General features: G+C 51.0%; 2 protein-coding genes and 1 long non-coding RNA gene across 6 annotated transcripts in view; 2 read left to right on the plus strand and 1 right to left on the minus strand.

Moving 5' to 3' along the window:
• The window catches only part of BTBD2 (BTB domain containing 2), a 61,293-nt gene extending 55,623 nt beyond the window's left edge, over window positions 1–5,670 (plus strand). Inside the window, exons 8-9 of the mRNA XM_023496848.2 lie at window positions 453–599; window positions 2,797–5,670. Coding sequence (XP_023352616.2) covers window positions 453–599; window positions 2,797–2,958 — 309 coding nt within the window. The 3' untranslated portion in view covers window positions 2,959–5,670. The remainder of the gene's footprint in view (window positions 1–452; window positions 600–2,796) is intronic.
• Window positions 5,671–11,391: 5,721 nt separating this feature from the next.
• LOC116420792 lies at window positions 11,392–14,091 on the plus strand. Its single transcript, XR_004231240.1, has 2 exons — window positions 11,392–12,364; window positions 12,507–14,091. It is a non-coding gene; the product is annotated as an uncharacterized LOC116420792 (long non-coding RNA).
• CSNK1G2 (casein kinase 1 gamma 2) overlaps window positions 14,016–16,134 on the minus strand; it is a 78,643-nt gene continuing 76,524 nt past the window's right edge. For all 4 annotated transcript variants that reach the window (XM_031948126.1, XM_031948123.1, XM_031948124.1 and 1 more), the window contains exon 12: window positions 14,016–15,819. In XM_031948126.1, coding sequence (XP_031803986.1) covers window positions 15,765–15,819 — 55 coding nt within the window. In that variant the 3' untranslated portion in view covers window positions 14,016–15,764. The remainder of the gene's footprint in view (window positions 15,820–16,134) is intronic.

Here is a 16,134-nt window from a genome sequence, read left to right on the forward strand (position 1 = left end):
CTCTGAATTTGTTTCTTCATCTTGAGAATAGCAGTGATTCTTCTTCTATGCATCACAGAGTTGTTAGGACCAAAACACTTTGAATTGCTCTAGGCATGTGAGCTGATGCTCTTACTCTTGAGTTGTCAGAATGAGCAAATTAGAGTTTTTATTTTGGAGTTCTGGCATGTTTATATATTAGTCCAAATGCAAGGGAGAGAACTTTAGAGCTTAAGCCAGATCCCTTCTTTTATAAAAAGAAATATAGACATCTCTGCTTTTTCCAAAGAAAAGTGACTTTTCAATTCTTTAGTGAGTTTTGAAACTTGAGTTGGTAAAATTGTTGATGAGCAGCATTTATCCTGCAGAACAGAGGGGACAGAGAGTCAAAATGCAAATTCTGTTTTTCTCACAAACTCTACTTTTGGAGATTTTTGATGCAGAAAATCCATTCTTTCTCTTCTGGTCATCAGATCATTCACACTGACAGCAACACGGTCCTGGGTCAGAACGACACTGGCTTCAGCTGTGACGGATCCTCTAATACATTCCGGGTCATGTTTAAAGAGCCTGTGGAGATCCTGCCTAATGTTAACTACACAGCATGTGCAACACTGAAGGTACCATGCTTCTGGGGAAGGGGCCCCAAGCCCCCCTCCAGTTTTGGAGATTTTAACTTTAGCATTATCAGGCTGGCAAAGGGTGAAGCCCATTCCATGCAAAGATTGTTCTTCTGGGGTAGAAAGATAGTTTACTTGGTTGTGGAGTGAAAAAAGAACTTGTACATACCCTCACCAGCTTTGCCATCTACCAGCTGTATGGTCATGCATGAAACACCTCTGTGGGTCTGCTTTCTTATCTGTACAATCGATACTTCTATGTACGGCATACTCAACTGGGTGCTGGGGACACAGACAAAAATGAAGATATTCAGGGCAGCTAGGTGGTACAGTGAATAAAGCTCCAGCCCCGAAGTCAGGAGGACTGAGCTCAAATCTGATCTCAAACATGTAACAATTCCTAGCTGTGTGACCCTGGGCAAGTTACTTAGCCTCAATTGCCTCAACCACAAAAAAAGATGTTCCTGAGAGTTTATAGACTAATGGTAGGCAATAGCATGGACACAGGTAAAAGAAAGTGAACCATAACTGTTGGGGTAGAGGGGAAGAATTGGGGCCTGTTTTACCTAAATATTACCTCAATTTTGAGAACCACAGAACTATATAAACACACATGCACATATATTTGCACAAATACACATACATATATGTATAATTGTACATATGTAAATCTCAGTGGTTCCTAAACTTAGGATCTTTACACACACACACACACACACACACACACGTGTACATGTGCACATATATATGTTTATCTGTATAACTTTTACTTATATCTCTATTGAGTGTATTATGTAGAATGTTCAAAGTGATATCTGTGTGTATGTATTAGATGCACATAGTATAGAAGTGCCATAGTGATATATATGTGTATAAATTACACATTCTCATTCTGATGTTCACCATGGCCATGTCAGTAGGTACTATTTTTATTTCCATTTCACAGTTGGGAAAATATAACTTGAGGGAAAAAGGAGAGTTTCCCAATTGCTGCTGGCCTTGGAGAAGCTCGGCTTAAACCCGAGAACACCTTGGTTTAGGAGAAGCTGTGCTTGAAAATCCTTGTGCCCTTTGGTAATGGTAGCCGTACCCTATGGGCAGGGGTTTGGAAATGGCAGTGACAGTCTCATTTTCTGGTGGCTGAAGCCTGGGGCCAAGACAGTTATGTCTGTGTCTGGTTGCAGCCTCTTCACTGAACCAGGACCTGAAAATCCTTTATAAAAAAGCAGATGTGATCGTGAAAAATTGTCACTCTCAGGATGAGTAGTGGGTGGGCAGTCTGTTGCCCAAAGCCAAGCTTTCTCTGCTGGGGACCGGTCCTGGGCCCTCTTGAGCTGTCAGTCTGTTCCCCATCTCCTAGAGTCATCCCCAGGGTGCAGCAGTCAGGGTCCCCCCCACATAGCACTTGCATTTTGGGTGCCTCTGGAGCATTTTTTGACCCAATCTCTGATTGTGACCAGTCCCCCTGACACCCTTACTGCTGCCTCCCCCAGCTGACCTTGCTCTGAGCCTGATGCTCCTGCTGACAAGCTGCCTGGCCCCGGGGAAAACCTGGGACCCTTGCTGGGTCTGATAGACAAGGCAGAGTGTTGAGGAGGAGTCTGCTACTGAGTGCTCCACCATAGACTTGTTCTGTGACCTCGTCTGGAGAGGGGCAATAGTCCTCCCTGCCCTGCCTGATTCACCACGTGGTGGGGAGGCTCCAGGGAGATAACTGGCGTAAAAAGGTTGGGGGCTAATGAACACATGGAAGGGACTGTGTCATGACCAAGAACTTCAGACTTTGCTAACAGCAAATGTGTGAAAGAGGGAAGAGCCAAAGCTGAGGGGACACGAGCCTTGGGGGGAACCAGGAAAGTGGCCCCGAATCCTGTCCCCAAGCTTCCCTAGGCCCTGGGTCCTAGGCTTGTCCTTTCCCTGCTGCTGCTCCCAGACCAATCCTTGACAAAATCCTGTTAGTGCTTGTGCCCTTGCGTGAGGGGGAGCTGTGAGCAAGGGGCTTTGTGAAGCTGGGAGTCCTTGTGGGAGAGGGGGGGTCGCTACTGTGGTCAATGGTTAGGGGAAACGGTGGTGCTGGGGATCGGGGAGGGAACATCTGAATTGGTCTTTAAAGGAAAGGTTAAAATGCAACAGGAAGAGAGATGGAATCTTCCTCTGAATCTCTGCATTCATGTGTATTCTCTCTACCTTCCCCCAGGGTCCGGATTCCCACTACGGCACCAAAGGCCTGCGCAAAGTGATCCGTGAGTCTCCCACCACGGGGGCCAAGACCTGCTTCACGTTCTGTTACGCAGCCGGAAACAACAATGGCACCTCGGTGGAGGATGGACAGATCCCAGAGATCATCTTCTACACATAATGGCCACCTGGCAGGACTGTCCTGGAGTGGCCACCCAGGGCCCCCTCCCCCTCCTCTCTGGCCGAGTCCGACCGTGCCAATGGGCGCGGCTGGCCCAACACACACTTCCATGTTTTTGCCTCGTGTTAGTGACGCCGCTGCCGCTCTCCCCCACAGACCGGTTTACAGGAATCCACTATAGTCACATGGGGTAGCAACTGCCTCCATTTTAGTGGTCATCTTATCCTCTGAGTTCATGAAAAGCATTTTTTTAAAAATTGTAATGAATGTAGATGCTTTTACGTTGATTAGAAGCATGAAAAAAATACTTTGGTTGAGGTGGGAAACTTCCTGTAATGAGACAATCCCTTAAGAGATTGGAGGGAAAAAAAAGGAGGGTCATATTGACCCCTGCCATCTCCTCCTCCCCCGCCCTCCCACATCCTCCTTCCTCATACATGGGAAAGGGCCCAGCAGGGTGGGCCTGCTCACTGCAAAGGTTTGTAGGTGAATGTCTGGAGAGAGCTCGGTCGTGTCCCCTCGAACCAGAGACAATCTTGTCGTGTGTCCGACAAGTGGCGCCATTCTGACTGACTGCCTGCCTGTCAGCACAGGAAGAAGGCAGAGGTGGGCTCCCGTCCGCCCCGTGCCCGGTCCAGATGGCAGCCCCGATTTGTCAGTGTAAGCTCGGGGGTGACCCTAGACTGTCTTGGGGGAGCCAGGTGAGGAGAGAGAAAAAGGAAGCCCTTTCAGCGGCGGGAGTAGTCAGGTGAACTAACCTGATCCCAGATACTCCCAAAGCTGCCGCTGTCTGTCATTTATTTTTGTAGACTGCACGTTGCAATGCATTCTTGGAGTTACCCTTCTCCTGTAAGGAGGGGTATGTATGGGGTTGGGGGAAGGGAAAGAAGTCATTGTGTGAGAGTGTGTGTGTGTGTGTGTGTGTGTGTGTATGTATGTACATGTATGTGTGTGGGTCTCCTCTGCCCCCCTTCTCTGTGGATTCCCAAATGCCTGGTCAGGAAATGGCCCAGCCCAGAGGGCTCCTTGACAGACAGCCCGGGCCTGAGGGAACATTTTCAGGAACACGTTGCTGACTTTGTGCTTGTTCATCCCAGTTCCTAGTCCTCCGGAGCTGTGCTTGTCTGGGCCGGTCTCTCTTCCCTGCTTTAGTGCTAATTTAGTGAAGTAAATTTCTCTGTGGCCTTTTTCTAAAGGCTTATCCTAAGTAGAGAAGGGGGCAACTTACGCCCGTTTACTTTTTGCCTTGTTCTTACTGGAGAGGGTGAGGAGGTCCCTTCCCCCTTTTACTTTGTGCACATCAGGGGATTGACTCCAAAACCTTATTTACAACTGGATCACTTAGAGAAATGTCATCTTTCCCTTATTGGAGAGTTGTATGGGCCCTTCACTTCCCCGTTTGTTTTCTGTGTATCTTAGTTGAATGATGCTACTTGGATTCCCCAAAGGGCCCAAAAGCTTGAGTTTGCCATCCAATTGTTTTTTCCCTCAAGGCCGTGTCAGAAGGGAGAAAGGCTCCGCCAGAACAGAGATGGGCCGGTCCTTCTGCCAAGTGTTGGAACGAGGGCCTCAGCTCACCTGGTCTATCTGTGAGGGCGCCAGAAGGCGCCCCCAACCCCCTCCTGCCTTCATGCTCCTCCCTCACAGCAATGAGCCGGGCAGTCACCTTCTGCCTTGCTGTTCGAGGTCTGAGGACTTGTATCCAAGGGCAGTTTTCTTATGGGGGGGGTGAACAGTGATGCCTTTTTCTCTTCTATGCTGACTGTAGCTGGCCTTGCTGTCCAGCCTAAGCTGGACTAAAACTGGCCAAACCCGTAGAACCTAAATGAACAGAAGTGGCCCACAATGAACAGAAGCGGCCCACCGCGGCGGTTGTGCTGGGCTGTCGGTGATGGCCGATATTCATGTTGTAGGCCTAGGCCTCGGCCCTGGGCTGGCCAGATTTGTCAGTGAACCACCAGGGCCCCTTCCCCCAGAGGAAAATGTCTGCTAGAGTATAGCTGCTGTTGCCATCTTTGGTTAGCATCTGCCTCGTTTTCACCTTGATATTGTTTCTGAATGTAGGCATTCTCTGCATAAAGGTGCTGGAGGGACACCGGTAGGTCTCCCTACGTCCCCTCTTCCATTTCCTCTGGTGCCCTTTTCCTTCCTCATCTTGTCCCATCCCCCTGCCCAAGAAAGCAGGATATTCCTTGGGTATTGTACCAAGCACTTGTAACAGGGAAAGGTGATCTGCCAGTGTGTGTGTGCATGAGCGTGTGTGTGTGCGAGCGTGTGCATGTGTGTTCATTCCAACGGTTTTTCAGTTTCAGTGATTCCTTCTGTTCTACAGAATCCCTCCTCCCAAAAGCCATGGCAAAGGTGTGATCCCCCACACCTCATCCTATTGAAATGATTTTTTAAGAATAAAAATAAAAAATAAATGTGTATACATCTTCTGAGCAATGTACATTCTTATGGCTTTCTGCAGTTTGGGCATTGTAGCTAGGATGAATGTAACTCATTGCTGACCACGCCTGTCTGCGGACGTTGGAGAATTCCCTTGTATCATGTCCACTCTTGGAGTTGGGAATGTCTAGATTCATAAGCATTGCTATATTGATGAATGTATCTAATGATTTCTCATATTCAGTGTTCAAACACTCTGCTTTTGGCCAGCTTTGTGACTTGTAAATAGGTAATCAATAAAGAGATGGGGTTGGTTGTCTTTAATGTTTTGGAGACACCGTCTTCCTTCTGCTAAGGTGCTGGGAGTGAGGAAGGAGGGGCCTCCCCAGGGAGCATTGGGCCCGAGCGGCCAAGTCCGGAGAACGGGGCTAAAAACCCCCGGTTCTGCTCAACTTTTAGCCGTTTCCCAATATTTGATGGCTCCAGAGGGAAGTCTTGACTCTTGTCTTAACTTGTTTAGAACGGGGATAGAATTATCCTTGCCTTTGGGTGGTAATTTAGCCTTTTCTTTCTTGGTAATCCCGCACAGGTCTTTGAGCATGAAGCTGTTATGAAACGCTCGGTTAATTTGTTTTCTCCCTCACTAGATCGCCGAGAGCCCCCGATCCAAGAGCTCTCCCCGCATCTGAGGATTGCCTAAGGAGCTCTTCCCCACGGAGATCTCGGCAGAATTGAATGGCCTGTGGTTAATTCTTTCTTAGAAGCAAACCTTGTGTATGTTCGCTTCTGTCTCCTATGGTAGTTCAGAAGTTGGTTCTCTTCTGTTTTTATTGTACTGATGGAACAGGAAGTGGCTTCCTGTTCCCCTTCCCTCCCTGAATATTCATTTTATTTTGCATGTGTCTGACCAGGCCAGCACCCCTCCCCCCTTTTGTGCTTGGGCAGTTGCCTCTTTATCCCTGGGAGGTTTCATCCCCTCGGAGCTGACCCAGTATTTTCGCTGCTTCAGAATTCTGGGCGCTCACCATGTCAGAGACGGAGACCCTGAAGTGCCAAACTTGGGCCTGTGGACGCGTCAGGCCGGACCCCGATTCCCACGGTTCTCTCCATGTGGTTGGTGGATTCATTCTCTGCCAGCCTGGTGCTGTCTGTGACTGGTCACTGTGCCAGGTAGGGTAAGGATGGCAGCACCCAACAGGCTCGGGCCCATAACCGGCCCATGGGTCACCCCAATAAGAGACCTCATGGTGTCTCCGGCCTGTCTGTAAGGAGCCAATGAGAGGCTCCTACTCTGCCCCCTCCCCTTGCTGTGCCCACAGCACTCCCCCGATCTTAAGAGTCCAGTAACTTAAGAAAGGAAAGGTGGCGAGTTTAAGTGGGAGCTGTTTGGGATGAAGCGCTGTGACTTGGCTGCTGGTGCCACTGGAGACGGCCCCGGGCCTGGAAGACTACCTGCCTTTTACCCCTCTGTGGTCTGCAAAATGGGGAGCACAGCAGCCACCTCCCAGGACCCTTGGGAGGCCCGAATGAGATGCTAATTGTGAAGTGGTTGGGCCAGTGCCTGGCCCGTATGCAGTCAGCATTTAATATAGGATCGTTTCCTTCCTCATGATCAGTCTCCTTTACTAAATGCTCCCAGCTGGCCTTTAAATAATTCATTTTAGATTTTGCCAGTAATTAAGCTTTGGAGACCATGAGTTCACAGGTTCATCAGCTTGTTGTGAAAAGCCAAGAGCGAAATGCTGGGACAAACATTTGCCCTCCTTTAGAGGTCCGTGCCCTCTCCCATCCTGCAGGATCTCGGGCAGCCGGACCCACCCGAGTCCCTCCCGAGTGTGCAGCTGTGGCCCGGCCTTGTTTGGATCCTGGGGCCCTATCAGTTCTGCGCCTTGCTAATCTCTCTCCATGCAAAGACCAAGCTTTTTTGGTGATTTTTTTAAGGCAGCAAAATTCGAGGCATTGCAGTCTGTTGTCACTCACTCTTCACCTGTTCTGAGGTGGTTCTGAGCAGCAGCCCCGCCCCTTGGGATGCCCGGTGCCCTTCTCTGTGCCCAGGCCCCTCCTGCTGCAAAGCCTGGTTTTTGTGTCTGTATTTGAAGAACATGATCCGTGAATTGTTTGCATTTTAGGTTTTAGTTCAGAGGAAAGAAACAGAGAGGGCATCTGGGTGCCAGGCTGGAGTCAGAAACTCATGTCCTCCCTGTGTGACCTGGGCAAGTCACTTCCCCCTTTTGCCTCAGTTTCCTCATCTGTAAAAACAGCTGGAGAAGGAAATGGTGAACCCCTAAAACAACTGCTGTCAAGGAAATCCCAAATGGGTCAGGTGTGGACTTGACTGAGATGACAAGAGAACACTAATGTAGAATTAAAAGGAGGGGAGTGTGCTCCCTAGAAGTGGCCTGCGGGGCCTGGCTCACCTACACATTAGCAAACACCTACTGTGTGCCTGCCCCTGTTGGGCCCCGAGGACACACAAACCAAGCGGTGAAAGAGCCTTTTCCTTCTAGCTCAGCTTCCGCCATCTCCGAGACGCTTTCCTCTTAACATGGCTGGCCTCGTTCAGCATAATCCATCCACCCCCTTCAATGCAGTTCGAGGGACGGGGTAAAAAAAAGCATGGGGTTTGGAGTCGGCTCCGCTGCTTCCTCAGCTGGCTGCTTTTAGGAGCGTCACTTAGCCTTTTTTAAGCCCAAAATACCCTCCCTCTGAAATGAGGCAGCTGCACTACCTGGCTGCCAAGACTCCTTCCAGCTCCAGCTCCAGCTCCACGGCTCTAGCCTGGGATGGCAATAGCTGAGAGCTACCCATCCCTCTTGTATAGGCCCGACCGCTCCCATCAAATTTTTAATGTTTTTTTTCAAACAACATAAATTGCCCTTTTTTCTTCCCCTGCCCCCAACAATTGAGAAAAATTCTTAAAAATATACATGTGCTCATGTCTATATGAAACACACACACACACACACCTGAATGTCATCCCTTGGGAATCGGTGTTCCCAGGTTTTCCTGCAGCCTTCCCCTTTACCATTGTTACAGCACTGTAGTAAAATGTCATATATACCATAATTTGTTTAGCTGTTTTCCATTTAACATCCTCTCAGATTCCTATTATTTGCAACCTCAAAAAGAATCTTAAAGGTTTTTATACATCCTTGTCCTTAAATTTATTTTGCTTAGGACTCATCTGTTCTTTAATCTACCTTCCCTCTCATTTCCCTTTTTAATTTTTTTTCCTGTTAAATTAAATACTGTGTGTGTGTGTGTATTCTTCCCTCACTAAACAATTTCAGGTGAGAATAAGGTTAAAGTATCAGCCTTCACTCTCATCCCCCGACACCCTGCCAGTTGGTGTAGATTTTTTTGTGATTATGTAAAATTATTTTCCATTTCCTTTTCGTTCTATCCTTCCCCCATTCCTTTCTCACTCTCTCCCTCTCATTTCATTCTTTTTTTTAAGATATCCAGATGATCTTACACTATTTAAAATCATTCTGAGGCCCTCCAATTTAATTAGACTCCCCTTTTTTAAGCACTTTTGATTCAGGGGGACACATGTATCCTTTCCCCAGAATGTATCCTTGGTTTAGTCCCTTTTTATTCATTTTTCTCTTTTTAAAAAACTCCTTTTGGGATTCACTTTCTACAGCGTTTGAACTTTTTCATCAAGTATGTTGCCAAGCCCTTTATTTCGTTCAAGGTCCGGTTTCCCCCAATAGGACGATTGTTTTGCTGATTGATATTCTTGACTGTAAGGCTAAATTCTTTGCCTTCTGCAATAATCATATTCTAAGTGCTAAGAAGTGATACTTGCCGACTCTTTTGTGAGCCTGATTCTGTTTCTTTTGTACTTTAATTTTTTCTGGCTGCTTGCAGCATTTTTTTTCCCCCTTAAACTAGTATCTCTGGGTTTGGTAACATAATGTAATTATGTTTCCGGGAGTTTTATATTCTTTTGTCGGGACGTGACCAGTAGATTCTTCTACGTTTCTGCTTTTGCCCTCTAGTCTAAGATCTGGGAAGTTTTCTTTTAAAATTCTTGAAATAGGATATCTAGGCTTTTGTTTTGGTGACAACATTCATGCAGACCAGTGAGTCTTTTTTCATTCTCGATGTGTTTTCCACATTGTCTGTTTTGGGTTTGAAATGCATTATATATTTTTTACTCTTTTGTTTTATTATTTCTTGTGGTCTCCTCATTTTCATGGAGTTTATTGCTTAGGCAAGGTTTTGTATATCTTGTGCCGAGCTTCTAATTCCCTTGGATATTCATTCCCATCAGGATTCTGTGTGGTGGATTTTCTACATTTGTTCCGAGCACTCTCCCCTCTCCTTTCAGAATTCTTTGAAATCCATTTCCCCAAATTCTGGAGCACGTACCAGACAATGCCTGGCTTTTTTCCCCTTTATCAAAGATTTCAGGATATTAAAGAACTCCCCCCCCCCCCCCCCCCCCCCCCCCCCCCCCCCGGCACCCCCTGCCCAGTTTTTTCATTTCTGCTTCAGCATCCATTTCTTTCTTGGTTAGAATCAAGTCCACGGTTGCAGTCATTCTCTTTGTAAATTCCTCAACTTTCTTTGAAACTTAATTTTATCATTAAGGCAAACCAGGAAAATAGCAGTTACTTTGCTCTTTCTCAAGCGGTCAGATTCCAGATAATTAAGACCATGAATCCACGACAGTTGGTAATGTCGTTGCCCTCCCCTCCCTCCCACACAGACTTCCGCCACATTACTGCTACTCTTTCTGCCTTCATTGATCTTTACCCAAATCTTCTCTCCCACACTTCCCCACTCTGGTTCTTGAGACTTCCGGCTGTGAGAATACCTTGTAGACATGGATATAATCTAAATACACTCATGGTGTGGTTCGTTTTTTTTTAATTTTGGTCTATTGTGTTTCTGTCAGCTTGCCAGAGTAGAGAGATGGGGTGCAGACTTCAGAATTAAAACCATCTGGGTTCAGATCTTGCCTCTGGCTGCAGTCACTGGCTCCGGGACCCCAAGCAAAGGCCTTTGCCCCGGCCCATGCTAAGTGTCCCGTCTACAAGGTGAGACCCAAACGCAGAGCACTCACTTTGCTGGAGCCCTCTGCAGGGAGCGTCCTGCGTAACTGCCTCCGTCGGGACATTTTTAGGGCCAGGGATGCTCCTCCAGAGCCGCGTTCTGGTTCTAAGTCCCATCTATAACTAGACCATTCCTCCTCCTGTTGGATCCTTGTTCCCCTCTCAGACCCGTACGTGGTGCATTTGTACTGAGGAACCCAAGGCCGTGGATTTCCCTGCCTGCCGCCTCTTGGACGTCTTTTGCCTTGTGCAGACACGGGTAGATCCGCCTGCTGCTGCTCTGGTGTCTGGTTTAGCAGCCACTTATCACGAATTATGTCTGTGACTGCATATATCCAGAAAGACTCGCGCAGTTAAGTGTGTGTGTGCAGACACGCGCGGCTGGAGGCAAATTTGTCCTGTTGCCTTCCTTTTCTGCTTAAAACGCTCTCGATCAGCTCCGGGGGTGTCCGTATAAACATCCCAGCAAAACCTAATATTTCTGCACACTTCCTGCCCTCAAATCCATCACGCTGATAGCTTGAGCCACAGTCTAGAAATCCAGATAATTTTCAGGGAAGGGATCCGGATAAGCTCAGGTACCTGAGGCTCTGGGCCGCGAGAGCACCTTGTAGACATGGATGGGCTCTGGACGCACTCCCAGCGTGAGTGCTGCAGTCCAGGAGCGGCGGAGGAAAGCCGCCTGCAGCCGTGTGGCTCCGGTTTAGTGCCCAGGACTTCACGGTCTCTGTCGACGCTCACCACCATTTATAAAGGCGAGTCGGCAACATGTCCGTGTTCTCAGGGAGTGCACTTCAAACAAGTGTACGACTTGTGTGTGGCCACATGTGCGCACACTACAAAGGTCCCGTCATCTCCCAGGGACCAAGGGGAGGAGGGGAGGATCCCAGCATGGGGGCCTGAAAAGGCACAGAATGTGGAGGAGGGGAAGGTCTGCCTGGATCATAGAGGGTGGGGGAGGTGCGAGAAGCCGGGGCAGCTGGGAAGGGGCTGGGCTGGGCAGGACTTTAGAAGCCAAACAGAACCCAACATCTGCTCCTGGAAGTGGCGAGGAGGCGGATGGAGGGGGGCTGGAGGATGGCGGGCCTGTGAGGTTTGGAGAAGGGGATGGAACCAGCCAAGTCTGGGCCAGGCGAGTTTTCAGACAGCTACCGAGAGGTTCAGTGGGCATCTGGAGAGTGGAACCTGAGGGCTGCAAAGATCATTTGTACAAAGATGGCCACTGGGTTCTCAGAAACTAGGGACAACCGGATGAAATGACAGACGGACAAGAGTCCTAGAACTGAGCCCGGTGGGACTTGGAAGAAAGTGAGAACTACCAGAAGAGCCAAAGGGACCAAGAGAAGAAAAAGGAATATCATGGGAAAGAGAACAAAAGCCAGGGAGGGATGCAAAGGAAAGGGAGATGAAGCCATAGTTATCAGGGATAACGAGAACAAGTGAAGGTTTTTCTAAGGCTGGCAGAGCCATGGGCATCGGCACCAGGAAAGCAGCCCAGAGGGGAGAAAGTCTGATGGAGAAGGTGGGACGCAGGGTGAATTCACCTGTACTGGGAGGGGGCTCTGGCAAGGAAGAGGACCACCCCTTCCTGGGGGGGCAGCCAGGAAGGGAACAGAGGGCGCTTTTTCCAAGGGGTTGTTGGGGGTGGCTGTAGGGGAGAAGTCTTCAGGAGTAGGACGAGGCCCATGTGTAAAAGGGCTGCCTTGCCGCAGTGCCAGCGTCAGTCCCTTCCCCTTCTCTGTGTGTGGGTGGTGGGCTCGGCAGCGAAGGGCAAGGACTCGCGGGGATAGACAGCTGGTGGAGAGGTCACGATGGGAGAAGCGTGAGCGCGCCCCCGAGCTCCCAGCCACACGAGACCCAAGGCAACGCGGAGGGACCCGCTCCGGCAGGAGCTGGTGGGCTCTGAATGGAAATTGAAGAACACCGTTTCTTGGCTTTGTTCTGTACGAGCACACGTATGTGTTTGCCTTTTCATTGATGGGGGAAGGGAAGGGAAGTCGGGAATCTGAAACTTGAAATTATAAAAAACAAAAATGGTTTTTACATGTGATTGGGGAAAAATGTTAAAGAATATAGTTCTGAATGTGTCATGAATAGAGTGGAGAAACTTGAGGTCACAATGAAGGCAGCAGAGCTGAGATAAGGGCAAAGGAAAGAAGATGGGCGTGATGGAAGACCGATGGGTGACCGCGGGAGTGGAATGTTTTGAGGTGATGGCGAGATTGGGGCTATGGCTGTGGACATGGATGTGTGGGCTGAAGGAGGAGGTCATGGGGAATGAGAAAATTGAGGAACTGAAAGGCAGGACATTTGAGGGGAGGTCAGTATGTCCAAGTCCCCTGGAGCCAGGAGAGAAAGACTGAGCTGAGAGGGAAGGACTGGGACCCAGCTCCAAGGTTCTGGACCAGTGCGGTGGTAGGGGAGTCTGCGCCCGAGTGCCAGCCCACCTAGCACAGAAAGGGAGGCCTTGTCGCTGCCAGTGACTTCATTCTCCCCATGAGATTTTGGGCAGTCCTGTCCTGTTTTGGAGTGTTCCTCAATCTTATGTGACGCCCCCATCACTGTGGCTCACAGTGCTGCATTTTTATGAAGCTTCCTGTGAGAGCAGCCTGTTCGGGTCCAGTCCAAAAGCACAGCGTGAGAACAGCCTCTGAAGGCAGGAGGCAGCGGGCTGGGATTTGCAGAGAAATGGCGAGCCGCGGCTCCTAGGACGGCTCCCGTTCTGGACCCTTTTCTCCATCTGCTGAAGCTCTCTGCGTTAGCCCAACGAAGGCCTTTCCGAACACAGCCCAAGCAATCATTAGGAGTCACCTGGAGCCGGCACCAAGACCAGAAAATCAGGAATGACAAGGAGCGATTTCAAGTTGGGACGAGGGGAGCGAAGGTGAGCTTTGAGGCAAAGGGGGCAGTCGGAGCCTGATCCCCTGGTGGTGTGAGAGCACATCTTCCTATTATTTTTGATACTTGGTGAAAAGCTTTTCTTCTTCCTCTTTCAAACAAACATGGACCTGAGCTTGGCGGGTAGACTAAGGCTGGACAAATACATGAGAAAAAAAACAAAGTGCCCTTTCTCTAGTCTTCTGCCTTTTCTTCTTGCTCCCAATTAGAGGGTGGGCCGGGACAGGCGCAGGTCCTCCCCTCGACATCAGTTTTTATCCGAGCCCCTCTCTGCTCTCGGGCAGAATGGGATGGCGTGTAAAAGGGATGAGAACCCTGGCCCTGCCTACCTTGGACACTGCCCCCAGCGAGAGGGGGCGGCCCAGCCCTTCTGAAGCAGCAGGGCCCAAGTTCAAAGAGTTCTTGGCATGGTTTTACCACAGTCTCGTTGTGGATGGCACAAAGGGGAGGGGGCCTCATACCCTGACCCTGCTGCTAATTTGCCCTGTGACCAGTCACATCTCGGTTTCCTAGACAAGATGGCCTCCGCAGCTGCTTCTGTTTTAAGAGTTTTCCCTCCTTGCACTTTATCCACCATGGAACTCTGGACACCACCATTCTCTGGTACCAACTGGGCATCTCCCCCCCAGCTTCCCACCCAGGGATGCCCGAGCAAGAAAAGGCCTCAACTTCTTTTTCATTTTTGTTTATTTTTTTTAAAAAAGCCCCTAAATTCTATGGCTTCCAGGAAGCATCAGAGAAATGTAAATGCCATTTCTGTACACTTTGTAAAGCAGTAACTAAACTCACAAGGACGCTTGCTTGCCTGCTGTGGAGCTGCGCAGGTACGATCTCGACGCTGGGACTCGGGTCTGGAACAGGGAGACACCTTCTAGCCTCAAGCCGCTGCTCTTCAGCCAAGCCAGACACATGGACCAAAAGAAGTGAGACTCGACAGGCAGAGATTCATGTACAGACTGGGCCAATGCTCCCTTGGACCGTTTCCTTGGGGGAGGAGGAGGTGAAAGGGCGCCCGGGTTTAGGTTTGTTTGCTGTGGCCACCAGGGACTGGCGCCCCTCCTTCCCCAGCCACATGTACTCGTCCTCGGACCCTCTCTAGGGGCCAGGGTCTTAAGGCGTTTTGTCGTCCTTGGCGCTGGCTGGGGAGGGGGGACCGCCCAGTGCGCGTCACCAGCTCTTAGAGAGCCACCTGGGGGAGGGGTGATACAGGAGCCGCTGTCCCCTGACACTGGCAGGGCAAGGGAGGGAGGAGGACACAGGCTGGCCTGGACAGCCTTTGCTGAGCAGGAGAACCGATTGGGGGGGGGGGGGGGGGGGGGGGGGGGGGGGGGGGGGGGAGAGAGGAGCGGGGTTTGGGACAGCACTGAGGGCAAGGGTGCTTCAGGCCCCGTGCCTCGTCCCAGGGTCCCCCAAGGGGGCCTGAGCACCCACTGCAGACCTCTGCTGGCTGCTCGCCAGGCCGCGCCGCCCTGCTGGGGTACAGCCGGCTGAGCTCGCCTTTCCCCGAGGTGGATGGGAGTGTGAGAGGGGCCTCGGCTGCTCCCCATCCTGCCCTTCCAGGGGAGACCCAAATTCCCCGGGGCTTTGGTGCAGCATTTTTGGCTCCGATTAGGGTGGGGGTGGGGAAGAGCGTGCAGAGCAGCTCGGGCCACCCTGCATGGGGTGAGACCTTGGGGTGGCATCTACTTCCCCAACTGCGGGGAGCGGTTCCCCCTTCCCTTTGGTTTCAGACTCCCCCAGCCGTCTCCCAGAGGGGCTGGGGGCTCTCTCCCCACCTCCCTCCTCTCGCTCCTAGCTTCTGCCCCCAGAACCACTGGATGATCAAAGTGCACGGGTGACATGACATCCGAGGGGAGGGGGGCGGCGCCTCCGCAACAGAGAAGCTGCCTCCTCCCTCCCTCCCCCCACCATGATAAAATAGCCTTTCTGAAAGAGGAAGGAAAAAAAGGCTGGGTTTTATAACACTAAGTGGTGAAGGTCACGCTGCAGAGGGCCGAGGCGGGGCCCCCCCAGGCTTCACCTTAGACCTAAGCGCACACGTGGAGGCAGAGTCTGCGAGGGACCCCTGATGCACGCAAGTCAAACCTCAAACTGAAGGGTGAAGGGAAGGGGTGGGGGTGGGAAGTGCTTTCTTTGTGGGCTTCGGTTCGTTCCTCGGTGTGTGGTTTCTAAATAGTTAGCGCTCTCAAGGTGGACTGGACGAGACACAGATGTAGGAATTTCTGCCAAAGTCTTGCTTGGAGTAGGTGACCCCTGGGCCCAGGGGGGGGGGGGGCGCGGGGGCTGGGGCTAGCGGTCCCCCTAACTCCCCGGGCTTCTCTGTTCCTGGCCTCTCCTGGCCACCCCCTGCCCCGGCTGCAGGAGGCAGGGCCAACAGGCAGGGGCCACCCGCCATCTCTGGGGCCAGAAAGGTTGGAGACGACAGAGCTCCGGTCGGTCCGCCTGGGCCCCAAAGGCTCACTTGTGCCGCTGGGTGGATTTCCTCTTCCTCCTCTTGAAGAAACAGCAGCACCTGGAGGATGGGAGAGAGAGATGATGGTGAGCCGCCCACAGGGGGACACGCTGCCTCGACCCCTCCCCGAGGAGGGGACCCCAGAAGGTGACCACCCCCAGGAGCTGCCTTCTGCCTCAGGCCAAAACCGGCAGCCTCCCCTCCAAGCGCCTGCTCCTTCTGTCTATCCCTTGGCCCCACAAGGCCGGGCCTCTGACCCCCCAAGGGCTTTACCTTTGCCCCCTCACCCTCACCTACTCAGCCAGCCTGAGGATCAGTCTGTGCCCTCACTGCTGGCTAAGGAGAAATACCCTAAAGGCCACCCCCACTGTCCAC

This window comes from Sarcophilus harrisii, chromosome 1, assembly GCF_902635505.1.
Source record: "Sarcophilus harrisii chromosome 1, mSarHar1.11, whole genome shotgun sequence".
Classification (NCBI taxonomy): Eukaryota; Metazoa; Chordata; class Mammalia; order Dasyuromorphia; family Dasyuridae; genus Sarcophilus; species Sarcophilus harrisii.